At 45.4% G+C, this 16,113-nt stretch overlaps 3 protein-coding genes; 2 read left to right on the top strand and 1 right to left on the bottom strand.

Annotated features, from left to right (window-relative positions):
- Positions 1 to 2,499: 2,499 nt before the first annotated feature.
- Positions 2,500 to 5,683, top strand: GSTUM_00005851001 (uncharacterized protein). XM_002837950.2 has 8 exons: positions 2,500 to 3,672; positions 3,729 to 3,913; positions 3,970 to 4,130; positions 4,186 to 4,314; positions 4,367 to 4,496; positions 4,553 to 4,791; positions 4,844 to 5,067; positions 5,125 to 5,683. The coding sequence occupies exons 1-7, from the start codon at positions 3,558 to 3,560 to the stop codon at positions 4,941 to 4,943; spliced, it is 1,059 nt and encodes a 352-aa protein (XP_002837996.1). The 5' UTR covers positions 2,500 to 3,557; the 3' UTR covers positions 4,944 to 5,067; positions 5,125 to 5,683.
- Positions 5,684 to 6,352: 669 nt separating this feature from the next.
- On the top strand, positions 6,353 to 10,245 carry GSTUM_00005850001 (uncharacterized protein). XM_002837949.2 has 14 exons: positions 6,353 to 6,891; positions 6,956 to 6,968; positions 7,034 to 7,069; positions 7,131 to 7,675; positions 7,730 to 8,354; positions 8,409 to 8,753; positions 8,807 to 8,923; positions 8,971 to 9,108; positions 9,159 to 9,342; positions 9,397 to 9,435; positions 9,491 to 9,510; positions 9,563 to 9,924; positions 9,988 to 10,114; positions 10,179 to 10,245. The coding sequence occupies exons 1-13, from the start codon at positions 6,734 to 6,736 to the stop codon at positions 10,040 to 10,042; spliced, it is 2,637 nt and encodes an 878-aa protein (XP_002837995.1). The 5' UTR covers positions 6,353 to 6,733; the 3' UTR covers positions 10,043 to 10,114; positions 10,179 to 10,245.
- A 4-nt stretch (positions 10,246 to 10,249) lies between these two features.
- On the bottom strand, positions 10,250 to 11,360 carry GSTUM_00005849001 (uncharacterized protein). XM_002837948.2 has 4 exons: positions 11,258 to 11,360; positions 11,140 to 11,185; positions 10,593 to 11,065; positions 10,250 to 10,525 (listed from the first exon to the last, which is right to left on the bottom strand). The coding sequence occupies exons 1-4, from the start codon at positions 11,261 to 11,263 to the stop codon at positions 10,478 to 10,480; spliced, it is 573 nt and encodes a 190-aa protein (XP_002837994.1). The 5' UTR covers positions 11,264 to 11,360; the 3' UTR covers positions 10,250 to 10,477.
- Between the last annotated feature and the right edge of the window lie 4,753 nt (positions 11,361 to 16,113).

Genomic DNA, 16,113 nt, shown 5'->3' with positions numbered 1-16,113 from the left:
AAACGAATAAATGGTTGTTCACAACTCCGGCCAGGATAACCGGACCAAAGGAGTACTTCAATACGCTAGGGGGTGTTTCTGTCTGCGATATTGTAGAGAAATGGCTTGCGTAAAAACCAGAATCGGGTTTACACTCGATCGCAACTTTTTATAGCTTGGTGGATGAATTGGCCCATTTGACGGGATGACATCCGATATGCAGAGGACAAAGAGTAGGGTACCTCACTCGGGGAGATTGGGAGAGAAGACACGACTTGCCTTGTTTCCCTGACAAAGTTGGACAACCGAGGTACGGTATTGCTTTGGGCCATTCTCTACCGGTAAATACGTATGGGGAAGACCTGTTTAGGTGTCAAGTCGAGCCTAGGTTTTCTTGGGTGCTCAATTGTTATATTTTTAGACCCCCACCATACCGCGACCTGCAAGGCCAGGGGGGAGAAACGCCGTTTCGGCAACCAATCGAATTCTTGTTTCAACCTTCGGAGCGTACTCGAGTAAGTTCGAGTAAAAGGTTGATCAGGTTTCCAGAGAGTCGGAATCAACTTACTGGTATGGCTTTTTGGAATCGCCCCTTCCACAATAAATCGAGGGGCCCAAATTATTATTATTTTATATTTTTTTTCGTGCTTATGATGACCACAGGCTGAGTCGAAACGAGAGATCTCTGGAGGTGTCTGAAGTAAGAACGGAAATTTGTGCCATGAAGCAGGAACTGCTACCAGGAACCCCACACGATGGAAAGTAGGAAATGGGCGGGGGAGGGTTTGCGGCGAAGAGGATTTTCTTCTCTTTTCACGTCTTTGGGTAGGCTGGCGTTGTCGGTTGAATATATTATATTTAGTCGGAGTGTTGCGTGTGGTAGCCGAATGAGGAAAGATCTGCACTCGCGATTGTCCATCAACCCTGGGAGGGGGCTGGAAGCAGCCAGAGGGCGGTCGGCGGCTGGCTCTGGAGCAGGTCGGTTCAATCAAATATGTTATCCTGGCAGTACCTATCCGGCGTCCACCAGCAGGTCGGTAAGTTGAGATTATTAAGTATGCACTTGGATTGAAGTATGAGCGCCAAATTCGTACTTACTCGCCCCAAACCTGCTGCTTTCTCACCATAATCACAGCTTGTCAATGAGTACCATCGTAGTAAGTTTGAGAAGCATGATAAGAGGCGATGCGGGCTGTACTTGTATTGTCCCCTCGTAGGGATCAGGGAGGTTGTCTGGGATGTGAGGCTGAAGAGTGTGGTAAGAGTTGTGATTGTCTGCGTGTCTTTGTGCCTGCTAGGACAGTGTAACTCGTGGGCTTTCTGGCGCTTGTATTCTATCTAGTTTGTGCGCTTGTGTAGAGTACCGGTACCTGAAGGGTAGAGTACAGTAAGCCTAGGTGCCGCCCAGTCTTTGGTCAACTATTTGGTTGCGTACTCGTACAGTACAGCAGAATGGTTTTTATGGTACGGTACTGTACTCGTATTTGCGTGGTGTCGGTGCTGCGCTGCACTCGTACAATGGGGTTGGATGTCCTACCGTACCGATAATTCAGTCATTGCTTGCTGCTCTCTCCTCGACTTCTTGCTTGCCAACAAACATCCTCCCCATCATCCTGCCTCTGTTCACCCCTCCTTGCTTGTACTTTCCTCTTCGCACACCCATCCAAAAGTATACGGTATACGGCAGCACACACATTCCCCCCCGTATCCCTCCTTCTACTCTTTCGCTCTTCTCGTCCTCTGTGTCTTTCGGGATGATGAGAGATATTAGTTCTATCGTTCCGTCCCGTACTTCTTGACTAGTCGGCACTCCGACCTGGCTGCCATTCGCTGGGTCCGGATTGCTTGGGGGTTTGCTGCTGCTCGCCTGTGGTACCTTCTCCACAGGTTTGGTTGGTTCAGCTATTGAACGAACAGCAAGTTAGCAGCCGAGTGATAAAGAAAGTGTTCGATTGATTGATCATTGATCATAGGGAATAGTGCAAGGTACGGTATTGTAGCCATAAAAAAGAAAAACGATAATTTAGAAAAGCATAAAGTACTGTACCGCACATTGCTTCTCACAGCCTGCGACAAAGCACCGGGTTCCTTGCTGAGAGCATCCTGCATCTTTTCTTTCTCTTCCTTTCTATCCTCTCTTACTAACATTATCGATACTCCGCTATTACCGCACTGTACCCATTTTGTTTTACTAAGGTACCCCACGCCTCTGCCTCGCGTTGGGTGCCTCTTTCTGTGGACCATAGTAGACTCTCCCACTCTCGATTTACATTCTACAATACACCCACACCCTCACAACCCGCGCCCACGCCTACGCCCGCGCCCAGTGTCCTCCCACCTCCGCAACTACCCATACAGAATCCCGCCGTACTCGTACAACCACCATTGCCCACCACCGTAACCTCTCCACACCACACACCCCCCTCCATCAGTGCTCCGACTTCTACTAGCCGGAGGGAGAACTCAACAGGGCGATCATTCTCGCTGCTTCCTCCCTTCCTTCCTGCTTGACTGACCCACCTAACCTACTCGTACCCCTTCTTTTCTCTTTCACTCCCCCCATCACGCCCTAGTACCATATTGTCAGCAACACATCGCAATTCGAACCCAATCGAATTTTTCCTTTCGTAAACTGTGCTGCTGCAACCTCAGCAGCTCAGCCCTGCGACCGCCAACAAAAACCGAAATACCTCGCTTGTCGTTATTCGCAGCACACATAGGACGCACAGACACCCACCATCAAACACGCGGCTGACGGTCAACCTTACGACCGACCGAACCTCTCTTTCCTCTTCCCCTATCCTCCTTGTGAGTTCTGTTGTCGTGGATCTTGGGTGGTCTTGAAAAAAATCATCTAGCCTCTGCATACGAAGTTGGGTGGATATATCGAGATAGGACGACACGACTGGTACAGCGCACCCCTGTCCGCTTTCTCTGCTCAAAATCCGAATCCCTACGGTACCTCTGTGAACTTTCGCTTTGGTCGACTGTCGATCCTCCTCTCCCCGAAAACTCCCAAAATCCCGCTACCAAAGCGTCCAACTGACCTATACCTCGATACACCACCCCCCCTCATCTTCTATTTTGTACCCCCGGTGGCCATCGTCTACAACCTGGTGTTTGAAAACCCCTCTACGACTGTAACGAAGTACTACCAACGTCCGTCAACAAAACATCTCACAGTTCTCCCTCAACTCGGGATTTTTGGTGTTCAACCCGGCCAGCTGCACGCCGCCTCGACACGGCCACATTTCGTCCTTTGTATTGACTGGGGGAATATTTATTTATTTGTTCGGATATCTGGCCCTTGTTCCGGTGGGGAAGTGAACTCTCAAGGCGTCGTTGTTGGGTAGCCTTCAAACTTGAGTTTCGCCCTTCTTCCGGCTGGACCGTGGTGTCATCCTTGACATATTTTTCTTTTCTTTTCTTCTTTCAGTTTATACACCTGCTACGACAAACTTCACGGCCTTAAATACTAACTTTACTTAATACTCTAACGACTTTCGATCAGTTCGTGCGTCTTGCACCTGTATTATTCGACTTTTATACCCGAATACTGTTCTTATAATATCTTCACAATGGGTGCTTGTTTTTCGAGTGAGAGCGATGAGGATCGTGTCAGTGCCAGGATTGACAAGGAGATCGGGGAGGACTTAAGGAGGCTGAGGAGAGAATGCAAGATTTTATTGCTTGGTAAGGAGATATGGTGATACCTGTCATACTTGCCCATCTCTAATATTGGCGCTTAGGTTCTGGTGAGAGTGGAAAGTCAACGATCGTGAAACAGATGAAGATTATCCATCAGAATGGATATTCCGTTGAGGAGCTCGCGATGTATCGATTAACAATCTATAAGAACTTGGTGGATTGTGCGAAGGCACTCGTGGGGGCCCTGCGGCAGTTTGACATAGAACCGGATACTACTACCAATAGGGTAAGAAGTGTGGCTTGGGGTTTTCTGCATTTGGTTTTGACCTTCGGGGTTTCTAGGAATATGCGGACTTTATAATGGCCTTCCAAGTTGACCCCGATCCAAATACACCTCTTGATCCAAAACTTGCATTGGCCGTCGTATCATTATGGAAGGACCCTTGCATTCCCAAAGTTATGGCCCACCAAAACGAATTCTATCTTATGGATTCCGCACCTTAGTGGGTCACCTGACAATGGGATATATGTTTCTGCATAGCTAATTTCTGGGTATAGCTTTTTTGATGAGGCACCTAGGATCGGCCAAGCTCATTACATACCAACGGAATCAGATGTTCTCCGAGCCCGAACAAAGACGACCGGTATATATGAGACTCGATTTTCAATGGGGCAGCTTAGCATTCAGTAAGGCCTATCCTGAGGATAGGTTGGAGGAGAAGCGCTAACTTTCTCTTAGCATGTTTGATGTTGGCGGCCAAAGAAGTGAACGGAAAAAGTGGATTCATTGTTTCGAGACGGTAACTTCAATTATCTTCTGCGTCGCCCTCAGTGAATATGATCAAGTTTTATTAGAAGAGTCAAATCAAGTTGGTAGTCCGGTTTGGGTCCAATATTATGAGGAAGGCTTTCTGACAAGATATAGAACCGTATGATGGAGAGTCTTGTCCTTTTCGATTCGGTCGTCAATAGTCGCTGGTTTGTTCGAACAAGTATTATCTTGTTCCTCAACAAGGTCGATTTGTTTAAAACGAAGCTCGCTCGAAGTCCTCTATCGAATTATTTCCCGGACTATTCAGGCGGGAATGATGTTACAAGGGCCGCCAAGTACCTATTGTGGCGGTTTAACCAAGTCAACAGGGCTCATCTAAACCTTTATCCACAGTATGATCTTCCGATCCGTTTAGGGAGATTTTTATACTAACACATGCATTAGTCTCACACAAGCAACAGACACGTCGAATATCCGATTGGTATTTGCGGCGGTGAAGGAGACAATATTACAGAATGCTCTCAAGGAGTCTGGCATATTATGATTAAAATGAGTGGATCCATATTTCTCTCATTAATTCTAACGATCCTTTGTACAAAAACGTTTGCTTTATTAGGTATTGGATTTTTATTTTTTTCCCCTTTTGCTCGATTTCGTTACCCTTCACTGTTACAGTTTTTTTTTTGTCTTCATACTATTTTCCCGCTTTTGGTTTTCCCTTCAAGTCGAGTACGGGCGGTATGCACTGGATTGTGCATTCTGAAAGAAAAATGGTGAGATATTGTGTCACATCTTGACTGGGATTGTTATTGGGAATTGGCTACTGCTTAATGGTGGCTCTGGTATTGCTCCTTTTCCTTATCTTTTTCTCTCTTTCGGTATGGGTACAAAGCACGGGAGCATTTTTGTGAATTGGTTCGCGTGGTTTGTCAAGAATCGGAGTTTCGGCGAGAGCTATTGGCACTCGCAATTGTGTATAGTTTTCCTTCATAGCGTTCAAACCCCCCCTGTCCCCATTTATTTCTCCTCTGTCATCTGTCTTGACTTCGTTTTAAAGTATAAGGGGATATGGGCGGAAATATGTAATTGGAGTAGAGTTCATCTCATTCCCTTCTCTGCTGGTTTTACTTTTCCCGGTGCGGCAATTCCGCGACCTTTTTTCCCTTGATTTTTTTCCTTCCTTCACTTCACTTCACATTTTTTATTATTTCATATTCAAAGGAGGGATGGGTGGATTTTCATTCTTCCAATGCTGGGATTAGTTTTTACGGAAAAATCCCGTTTACTTCCGCAGTTGTACCGGCGTGAGAGGTGTGGTGGGCTAGAGAGGGGGAGGAAGAAAGCATCAGCATATTTTTTTTCCCCTCTATAGGGGTTTTGATTGATAGTGGTTGGCTTCTCGATGTGAAGGCGCGGGGGGGTTAAAAGAAATGATGAAATGGAAAAAAAAAAAAACAAGAACCGTTTTTGCTCGATTCCTCGTTCCCTTATTTTTCCGGTATACGGTTCATTCTCGCGAATTATAGATACGATGCTCTCCCATTTATGATATCTGTCTTAGAGAGGAAGGGGTAGACGTCTGAATGATATGATAAATAGTAGAATATGTGCGGTAGAGAGGGAGAGAGCGGGAGACAAGGTGGAACAAGATGTTTATTTCGTCCGTTGGTGCCGGACCTACTGGGAAGACTTTGGCACAGTGCAAGCAGGAGTAGGAAAAGTAGGGCAGTCTCAGTTAGCCTGGTACGGAAAGGCATGCGAACCCCTCCTGATGTTGTCGTTGCTACCCCGCCTACAATGGTAAGGTGTTCACGTATAATTTAGAGGTTGTGTGCAGTTCTTATCGCTAGCCGGTAACGATCTGGTTGTGATGTAAATGCATCAAACGCTCGGCTTTTAGCTCTGTTCTCTCGAAAAGCCCCTCCTTCCTCCTCTCCACACCCCCCCTCCTCCCACACTTTCAACACGTCTATTTCCCCGCCGGATGTTTGAAATCTAATGTTTTCTGAGGTGGTGTGAACCGGTAGTAGTTTACGATGCCTCTCATCCGAATGTGTCAATCCAATTGCATTTCAGAATATCCCCCTCTAGCAAGAAGAGCGGATCGAGAGGGGTCCTTTTGGCCGTGTTAACATTTCTATGTAGACCGATTGTTCCCCAGTCTTTCTCACCACCCCCTCCTCCTCCACCTCTCCTCCCACCACTACCTCACGCCTCCACATCGCCATCCTATCGTCCCTTTATCTTCCCATTCTTCCACCACAGTTTCCCCTTGCGTCTTGATATTGCTCTGCCTTTCTTCATTTTTTGATTCTGTCTTCACTTCTTCTCACGATGTCGTCTTTGTCAAACCCTCCCATTCCAGGAAATGTCCCAGCACCAGGCATCATTGAGGGGCCATTCCGTCCAAAGCATCGCAGGACCCATACCGGTTTTGGGGTTCGTGAGATTAAAGCTGTTGAAGCGAGCATTCCTCAGCCTCTGCGAGAGATGTGGGTTCATCAATGTCAGTCTTGCATTGGGGGTCAAGTGGCTAACTGGATCCCTGTAATTTAGTTGGCGTAAGCTTGTACGTTTTTACTATCTATCTTGCAGCGCCTTCTTGGTTTTGCGGATGAATTCTGACTTTGTTAGTCTGCCTCTGAGTTCACCGGAAAAGAGCAATTCCAGGTTAGTGAGTCCTTATATGATGTATGGGGAAACCGGGTTCTAATTGCCATTGATACCCCAGAAAGAGGTTGTTCGCCATGTCGAAACAACTTTAGCTCGTTCGATCTACAATTGCGACGATAATGCCGCATACTCCGGTACTGCTTTGGCTATTCGTGATAATCTTGTCATAAAATGGAATAAGACCCAGCAACACCAGACTCTCCAAGACCAAAAGAGAGTTTACTATCTCTCCCTCGAGTTCCTTATGGGAAGAACTCTTGACAATGCTATGCTTAACACTGGACTGAAAGACACTGCCAGGGAAGGTGTTAGTGGGCTCGGTTTTAGGATTGAGGATATAATTGATCAGGAGCACGATGCCGCACTTGGAAATGGTGGTCTTGGGCGATTGGCGGCTTGTTTCTTGGACTCGCTCGCTACCTTGAACTACCCTGCCTGGGGTTACGGTCTTAGATACCGCTATGGTATTTTCAAGCAGGAGATTATCAATGGCTTCCAGGCAGAGGTTCCGGACTATTGGCTTGACTTCAATCCCTGGGAATTCCCGAGACATGATGTTGCTATTGATGTCATGTTTTATGGAACCGTAAACCCAGGACCGAGGTAAGTGGTGTTGTAAGTTAAGAAAATATCTCTTTTTCCTAATTCATTGCATAGGGACGACCACGGAAATATTAAGAAGGTCTGGGAAGGAGGTGAAATCGTTCAGGCTATTGCTTATGACGTTCCTATTCCCGGATACGGTACTGATTGCACCAACAACCTGCGACTCTGGTCCTCGAAGCCATCTGGTGGTGAATTCGACTTTGGAAAGTTTAACTCCGGAGATTACGAGGGATCTATCCGTGACCAGCAGAGAGCTGAAACTATCTCTGCTGTCCTCTACCCTAACGATAACATCGATGCTGGCAAAGAGCTTAGGCTCAAGCAGCAATACTTCTGGGTGGCGGCATCCTTGCATGATATTGTTAGGCGATTCAAGAAATCTCACCGCCCCTGGAAGGAATTCCCCGAACAAGTAGCAATTCAACTCAACGACACCCATCCAACACTCGCCATTGTGGAATTGCAGAGAATATTCATCGATATTGAAAATTTGGCATGGGATGAGGCTTGGTCTCTCGTCACTCGCACATTCGGTTACACCAACCACACCGTTCTCCCAGAAGCTCTTGAGAAGTGGTCTGTTCCGCTTGTGCAAAACCTCCTGCCTCGTCACCTTCAGATCATTTACGATATCAATCTTTTCTTCTTGCAGTCCGTCGAGCGTAAATTCCCGAAGGTTAGTATCGTACCAGTCTAGTTTCGGTTTCATATATTGACAAGTGGGCACCAGGATCGTGATCTGCTCCGCAGAGTTTCAGTGGTTGAGGAGGGCACACCCCAGGTGCTCCGTATGGCCTATCTTGCTATCATTGGTTCGCATAAAGTCAATGGTGTCGCAGAATTGCACTCAGATCTCATTAAGGCTACCATTTTCAAGGACTTCGTTGATATATTCGGCCAGGATAAGTTCACTAATGTCACTAATGGGATTACTCCCCGCCGGTGGCTCCACCAAGCAAACCCTAAGCTCTCCGACCTTATTGCTAGCAAAGTGGGAGGTTACGATTTCCTCCAGGACCTGACCAAGCTCAGCGTGTTAGAAAAATATATTGATGACAAGACATTCAAGAAGGAGGTGAGTGTCCACGCATAGATATTAATGATGCTAACGTGCTAATATCGAGATAGTGGATGGAGATCAAATTGGCTGCTAAAGTCAAGCTTGCAAAGTACATTAAGGACACAACGCAAATTGCAGTCAACCCGCACTCTCTTTTCGATATTCAAGTCAAGAGAATACATGAGGTAATTTCGTCTGGTGATATCTAAGAGCTCCTTGCTGACAGAACCAGTATAAACGCCAACAAATGAATATTTTTGGTGTCATTTATCGTTACCTCAGGCTGAAGGAGATGACACCGGAAGAGCGCAAAAAACAGGTTCCCAGGACCTCCATCTTTGGAGGTAAAGCAGCTCCTGGGTACTGGATGGTGAATTCTCTCAGCCCCCCTTGGTCTATCTAAAAGCTAACATAGTGTAGGCAAAAACAATCATTCGTTTGATCACCGCTGTGGGTGAAGTTGTTAACCAGGACGAGGAGACAAACTGTCTACTCAAGGTTATCTTCATTGAAGACTACAACGTCAGCAAGGCAGAAGTCATCGTCCCTGCTTCAGATATCAGCGAACATATCTCCACTGCCGGCACCGAAGCCAGTGGTACTAGTAAGTTTGATTGCTAAAAATGTGTATATTGAATGTTTTTGACACGTTTCGTAGGTAACATGAAGTTCGTCTTGAATGGTGGTTTGATTATTGGTATGCACATTTCCTGCACTTACAATAATTGACATAGGGAACTGATAACCTGCAGGAACTTGCGATGGTGCCAACGTGAGTCTTAGTTAACAAGTATCAGACATTTGTGTTGACAGGTGTGCCTTAGATTGAAATCACTCGTGAGATCGGCGAAGAAAACATTTTCTTGTTAGGTAACTTAGCTGAGCATGTTGAGGATCTCCGCCACCAGCACCGTTTTGGCAAGGATGTCGTGATGGATCTCAAACTTCGAGAAGTTTGTGATGCTATCGAGGCAGGACGATTTGGCCCTGAACAGACATATTCTGGGTTGATGTCAGCCCTCACTACAGGTTGCGATTACTACCTTGTTAGCGATGACTTTTCCAGCTATATCGCTACCCAAGACTTGGTTGACGAAGCCTACAAAGACCAAGACGGTTGGGCTACCAAGTCCATCACAAGTGTCGCCCGTATGGGATTCTTCAGTGCGGATCGGGCTATCAATGAGTAAGATTTCTTCTGGGCTCGGAAATTTCTGGGGACTAAGGGCTGAAACTGGCGTTTTTTTAGATATGCCGACGAGATTTGGAATATTGAACCATCGAAGATTGAGCCGAGGTCTTAGAGTTCCACGGCTGAGGAAGCTGGTATATTATCACACAATACCCAGCGAAAATGAGCTACTGTTTTCCTTTGGGTTGTTGTCCCTGTCTGGGTTGTTATTTCTAAAGTTTCTTCTCTTTATCTTATTCATTAAACAGGGCGATGGTTTGATACCACATCCACGTTGGGACAGTGATGAATAAATGTTGTGCCTTCAAGTAAAGTCTAGTAGGATCATGAAGAACTTTTTTGTTTCTCGGGGATGGCGTTTCTATCTGAATGAAATGTCCTTTTGAAGGGATTTTTGGTGGCCGACAGCGTACTATAGGCATGTGCACGGCACGATACGGGTATCCCACTGATTGACTAAGTGATATACTGCATTCTGCCCCACACACGCCCAATTCGTCTAAATGAATAAGTCCTTGATCACCCCACCCAACCGTGTATTGTGCATTCACAGATTCTTTCCCATAAAACGCCTCTTTGTGAAGCTCAACCACCACTATTAACTCACTTTCAGTATACTCTTTCGCTACTGTTGTTGGGCGGGAGGATATATATAACAATACCTTACTCGGCTTCCCACTCCCGTCCGCATATACCCTGTTCAACAGCCTGATAACCAGTTCCTGCCTCATCTGGCTGATATATCCCCTAAGCGCCTCAGCCTCCATCCTGTCCCTGGGTGGCTGGTACAAAGCGTTGAGCGGGAACGCGGGATCGCCCGGGAGTGCGAAGTGGTCCAGCGCGGCCGTCTGCAGCGCCTTTTCGGAATCCCGCAAGCTCATACTGGGTTTGATCCTGCTCAGGCAATCCGAGACGAAGAGGATGCCGTAGATGAGGACACGGTCGGCGGGGCCCTTGATCTCGAAGTTGCGGAAGAGGGTGTTGGCGCGGAAGAGGGTTATCGTCTCGTCTAGGATGTCATAGTGCTCGCCGTCCGGGTCGATGTCCAGGTCGTTGGTTATGTTGGCCGGGAGCGGAGATAGAGTGTATGCTGGCCCGCGGGTGCGGGTGCGGAGGGGGAGGAGGGTGAAGTTACCTGTGAGTAAATTGGTTAGAAGGGGGGTGAAGGAGGAGGAGGGGGTGGTGGAAGGGGGGTAGGGAGGTGGGCACCGATGACACGGACATCCGTGTCCTGGAGAAAGGCGGAGTGGTAGGCCTATTAGATTTGTTAGTTATCTTCGGCCACGATATGCGTACTTTGCGGAAGGAAAGAAGGGGGGTAACGTACCGGCATTTCTAAATTGACGATTGATCGATGATAAGTCTGGTGGTGATAGTCGGCGATGGTTTGCCGTTGTTGCCGTTGTTGGTATGGAGAGGGTGTAGTCTAAATTAATACTGTAGTGGCACTGGTGTGATACACTGATACGACACCTTTACCGAAAACGGCGGGGAAAGAGGTGTGAAGTGCCATGTGGTTAAAGGTGGGTCCTTCGTGACCAATATTACGACTACAGTGTCCACCGTAGACTACTCGTATCCTCCACCAGAAAAACACTGCTACTAGAAACCCGGCCTCGCAACCCAACACTAAGACTTCGTGAAACGCCGAATTGGTGGTGGATAGTTTCGTGGCAACATACCCAAGCCTTAGAGTTTGAAAGTACCGGTAACGGGCATCTGGCGAGATGGTAAATTAATCTTATCTTACTGTACGAGTATGATACCGGGTCAAATTTTTTTGCCAGTTTCTCACCTTGCGAATATCTGAGCACTAGTTTCAGTATCAGCCAAAAATTTACCACCAGATGGCTAGTTACAGTACCGTATCTGATTGAAAATCAAAATAATAATAATAATAATAAACCACTTGTTTATTCGGCTCAGAGGGACTAGTAGTTCTATGTGATTTGTTTTTATTTCCTGATTCGTTCTTGTCATCTACGGTATCATACCAATTAAACACCGGGTTTCTATGAAGGACCCAGTTTAAACCAACCCATCTGCACTGAAGCACAAGCTCCCAACAGCTAAGCGAGGCCGGGGAACTTTTCCTGCGATAAGGGCACTTGTTTCGTAATTTTGCTGGCCCTCCTGCGGTGGCGATTCGCCCACTCTCACGTTGTGATCCTCGATATCCCCGGGCCGGCCTCCTTCCATACCATACTCGTACAATACGAGTACGAGTACGGCCGATGAATATATCCGTCAAGTGAAATCCGGTAAGCAAAAGCAGCACATTGCAACCGCAGACACATATTCACCACACCATGTGTGATACTCAAATATTCAGCAAAACAATATCAATACAGTAAAATAAACCGGAAAATGCAGAACAGAAGAACCACAAGGGAAAAAGGAAACAAAGAAGAGAAAAAGCAGGAAATTATTCATGAAAATTATTATCACCCTTATTTTTAATAACAAGTTCAAGCTTATTCCGAAGATCCAAACAATGCCGATTTATTAAGTCAAGAGGTAAAGCTCTCTTTACCTGCTCCTTCATACTTTGACTTTGCCCAGAAAATTCATACTCCTCAAGTGAGTCCTTCAAATAGTTCCATAGAGGTTCGATCTTATTCAGATCAGGTGATTGGGCTGGCCAGTTCACTAAGTGCAGTCCCAGACTTTGTCGTTCAGCAGCTCCTAGCTCTTTGGCCGTGGAGTGAGAAGGAGTATTATCTTCAACCACCCAAACTTCTCTTCCAGTTTCATATTCGATCCATTATAGAAAAGGGTAGTATAACGGTTGGAGAATACCCGATAAAGTACCCAGTCAATTCCACTCTTAGATCTGTCTCTACGGTCCTTACTTTGCTCTTTAAATTCCCATTGGTGTCACGAATGTAGCTTGGCATGAAAGAGGCTTTCACGTGACACATGGTTATGAGTCACAGGTATGTTATTGTTTTACACATATGACTCATTTGGGTCATATGATTTGTTATGTGTGGGATTTGTGATGCTTTCGCACATGGCTCAAATATGAGTCATGGGACGTGTGCCTGGCGAGTAAGCCTTACGAGTGTGCCTTGCGGGCAAGCCTTACACATATGATTTATGTTTCACATATGACCTTCTTATGAGACCATGGGTTTCGTGCATATGACTCAGTTGAGTCATATGACTTGTTTATTGTGTTATGATTGGTTTATGAGTTTTTGTACATGACCTCGCTATGAGGTCATGGGTTTTAAGCATGGGACTACTTTGGTCACATAAGTAGTTTGTTATGATTTGGTTTCGCACATGTGATCACTTTAGGTCACATGACTACGGGCGGGAAGAATACTATATAAGGAGGCCGATGCGGTCGAGAAAGATAGGTTCTTCACGCTTTGTTCTAAGTACTTTTCCTACTTATTACTTTAACGAATATAAAACACCTTTATAATCTTTATCTTTACTGCAACGTTATCATTACGCCAAGAAGGTTCTTCATGAAGACGAGTTAGAGAAAGCTTACGATAGGCATTCCTGATAGAAGACAAAGGTCTTGTACTATCGGTAACGTAGGCAGAGGCCTAGAGCTATCATAAGACGAAGGAAGAAGAAGACCGAAGAGTGAAGTATCGTTCCCCGTCGCCAATAACTAACTGTCCAAGGAGGGATCGTTACAATTGGGGACGTTCTTCTTGGTGCGGGTAGCCTGATAGGAGCAGATTAGTTTGATTTAAATAATATATTAGGAATACAGGGACCCAATACCCAGGAGACACCCTAAGTAGGATAACCTTACCCGGAATCAGAATCTCTGGTCTCCAACACCCCCCTCCAGCCCCCTGAACGGGCCTGCACGTCATCATACATATTAATCTCAGTTGCGTCCTGTGACTCTAATACCACAGAATTGAAGGTGTCAAAATAATACTGTATACGTCGCCGCTGTCCATCTGACCAGATGCTGTTCGCAGAGTATATGAGAGGGGATCATTGGCTAGGTCTGAGAAGTGGAACAGAGTATATCTGTCAATTACTCAGTATGTTACAAGGCTTCAAAGATGTAATACCTTTGGCATGGGCCGTAAGTGATAGGATGTTTTTGTACAAAGAGATGGTATTGAATGGTAAAGGATCTCAGCAAGAGTCTAATACATTCACATCCAGTCTACAATATCTGGAAGAGTCTAGAACTCTGAGGAACACTACCATAAAAGCTATTGGACTTCACAGAGTGTTGCAACTAGGTTTCGGAACACGTTGTAGCTATGAGGATAACTTCTAATACTACAATAGTGATTGAAATCCCATTACCCAGAGCAATTAAGGGTTGTCGACTGAGAGAATATTTATCAATCCAGTAGAATAGCTTTCTGCGAATTAGTAGGAAGTCTCCTGGAAGATATCTATTGGTTGGGTAAGGAGTTATAGAGGTTTAAGGTCAGACAATCTGAAAAATGGTTGTGATTACGACTACCTTCGCAGATGCAACCTGCAGATGAAACTGATCATTTCATCAATAATGGAGACAATTAGGGCCAACTCAGTTCAACTTGAGAACTAGGCTACAAGTCTAAAGACTATAAAGATTGGATAACTACTATTGGGAATAGTATGGTTCTGAGTTAATTATATTGTAATTATCAAAGAGGGTGTGGTGATTTGCAGGGTCTCCAGGAGCTCGCACCTTTTGAGAATACTTAACATTGAGAGTTATTATTAGGAATACCAAGACCCAATATCTAGGAATCACCCTAAGTAGGGTAACCCTACTTGGAATTGGAATCCCTGGTCTCCAACACCCACCTTTGGCCCTCTTATGGGACCTGCATATCATTATACATATCAATCTCAGTTGCGTCTTGTGACTATAATACCACAGAGCTGTTGGTGTCAGAATAACACTGTATACATTGCCACCGTCCATCTAACTGGATCCTATTCGTGGGATATATGAGAGGGGACCTTCGGCTAGGTCTGAGAAGTAGAATAAAGTAAGTCCGTCAACTACTCAGAACATTACTAGGCTTCAAATATGCAATAGCGTTACTATGAGCCATAAGTGACTGGACGTTTTCGCACAAAGAGAGGATATTGAATGGTAAAGAATCTCAGCAAGAGACCAATACATTCACAACCACTCTACAATATCTGGAAGGGTCCAGAACTCAGAGGAATATTACCATAGAAGCCATTAGACTTCACAGAGTGTTGCAACTAGGTTTCGGAACACGATGTAGTTACGAGGATAACTTCCATCTGGAATACTACAACAGTGATTGAAATCCTGTTACCCAGAGTAACCAAGAGTTACTGACTGAGAGAATATTTGTCAATCTAGTGGAATAGCTTTTTGCAAATTAATAAGAAGTTCTCTGGAAGATATCTATTAGTTGTGCAAGGAGTTATGGAGGTTTATGGTCAGATGACCTGAAAAATGGTTGTGATTACGACTACCTTTGCAGATGCAACTAGTAGATGAAACTGTTAGGCGGAGACAACTTGATAGACTTCAAGATTGTCTATGCCAATCGAGATTCGTTTTTGTAGACGGAGATTGTCTAGGAAGGCTCGGACTTGGCTCGTTTCGTTTATGACTGCTAGGAGCGAAGTAAACTAGGTAAAGTAGGGTAGAATCGTAAAAACAATATTATAGTGTTAAGGTCTCTTCTCTGTTGCTTGATGATGTCTAAAGCTTGGGAGGCACTTCGATATTTATATTCCGCATCTGAGTGTTCGCGGACTACATCTATTTATCATACAACTATGTACTTCTTTAATCATAATTCACAATGTCGAGTTTTCTTCCAAGATGTGAACACCTGTGGACCCTGAAAACTATCACACCCTCTTTGGTAATTACAATATTTCTTCTTAGGAAACATACTGTCTCCAATAGTAATATCCCAATTAGCAGAGTCTTTGGACTTATGGCCTAGTTCTTAAGTCAAACTGAGTTGGCTCCAATTGTCTTCGCCATTGATAAAATGATCAGTTTTATCCACGGCTATCTCTGCAAAGGTGGACGTCATTACAACTATCGTAGGTTGTCTGACTCCGATCCTTTGTAACTCCATACCCAACCGATAGATTTTCTCTGGATGACTTCCTATCAACTCGCAGGAAGCTATTCCACCAGATTGGTAATTAATCCCTCGGTCGGCAACCCTTGGTTGCTCTCTGGGTAATAGGTTACAGTAACTA

Source organism: Tuber melanosporum (assembly GCF_000151645.1).
Source record: "Tuber melanosporum whole genome shotgun sequence assembly, scaffold_21, strain Mel28".
Classification (NCBI taxonomy): domain Eukaryota; kingdom Fungi; phylum Ascomycota; class Pezizomycetes; order Pezizales; family Tuberaceae; genus Tuber; species Tuber melanosporum.
Note: the sequence above shows the minus strand (reverse complement) of the source record. Positions and strands in the feature narration are given on the sequence as shown.

Coding starts and splice junctions, on each gene's coding strand:
- GSTUM_00005851001 (XM_002837950.2), top strand. CDS start 3,558: ATGGGTGCTTGTTTTTCGAGTGAGAGCGATGAGGATCGTGTCAGTGCC. Junction 4,315..4,366: donor ATGGGGCAGCTTAGCATTCA/GTAAGGCCTATC, acceptor ACTTTCTCTTAG/CATGTTTGATGTTGGCGGCC. Junction 4,792..4,843: donor CATCTAAACCTTTATCCACA/GTATGATCTTCC, acceptor CACATGCATTAG/TCTCACACAAGCAACAGACA.
- GSTUM_00005849001 (XM_002837948.2), bottom strand. Junction 11,066..11,139: donor CACGGATGTCCGTGTCATCG/GTGCCCACCTCC, acceptor ATTTACTCACAG/GTAACTTCACCCTCCTCCCC. Junction 10,526..10,592: donor GGAGTGGGAAGCCGAGTAAG/GTATTGTTATAT, acceptor GTGAGTTAATAG/TGGTGGTTGAGCTTCACAAA.
- GSTUM_00005850001 (XM_002837949.2), top strand. CDS start 6,734: ATGTCGTCTTTGTCAAACCCTCCCATTCCAGGAAATGTCCCAGCACCA. Junction 8,355..8,408: donor TCGAGCGTAAATTCCCGAAG/GTTAGTATCGTA, acceptor AGTGGGCACCAG/GATCGTGATCTGCTCCGCAG. Junction 8,924..8,970: donor AAGTCAAGAGAATACATGAG/GTAATTTCGTCT, acceptor TGACAGAACCAG/TATAAACGCCAACAAATGAA.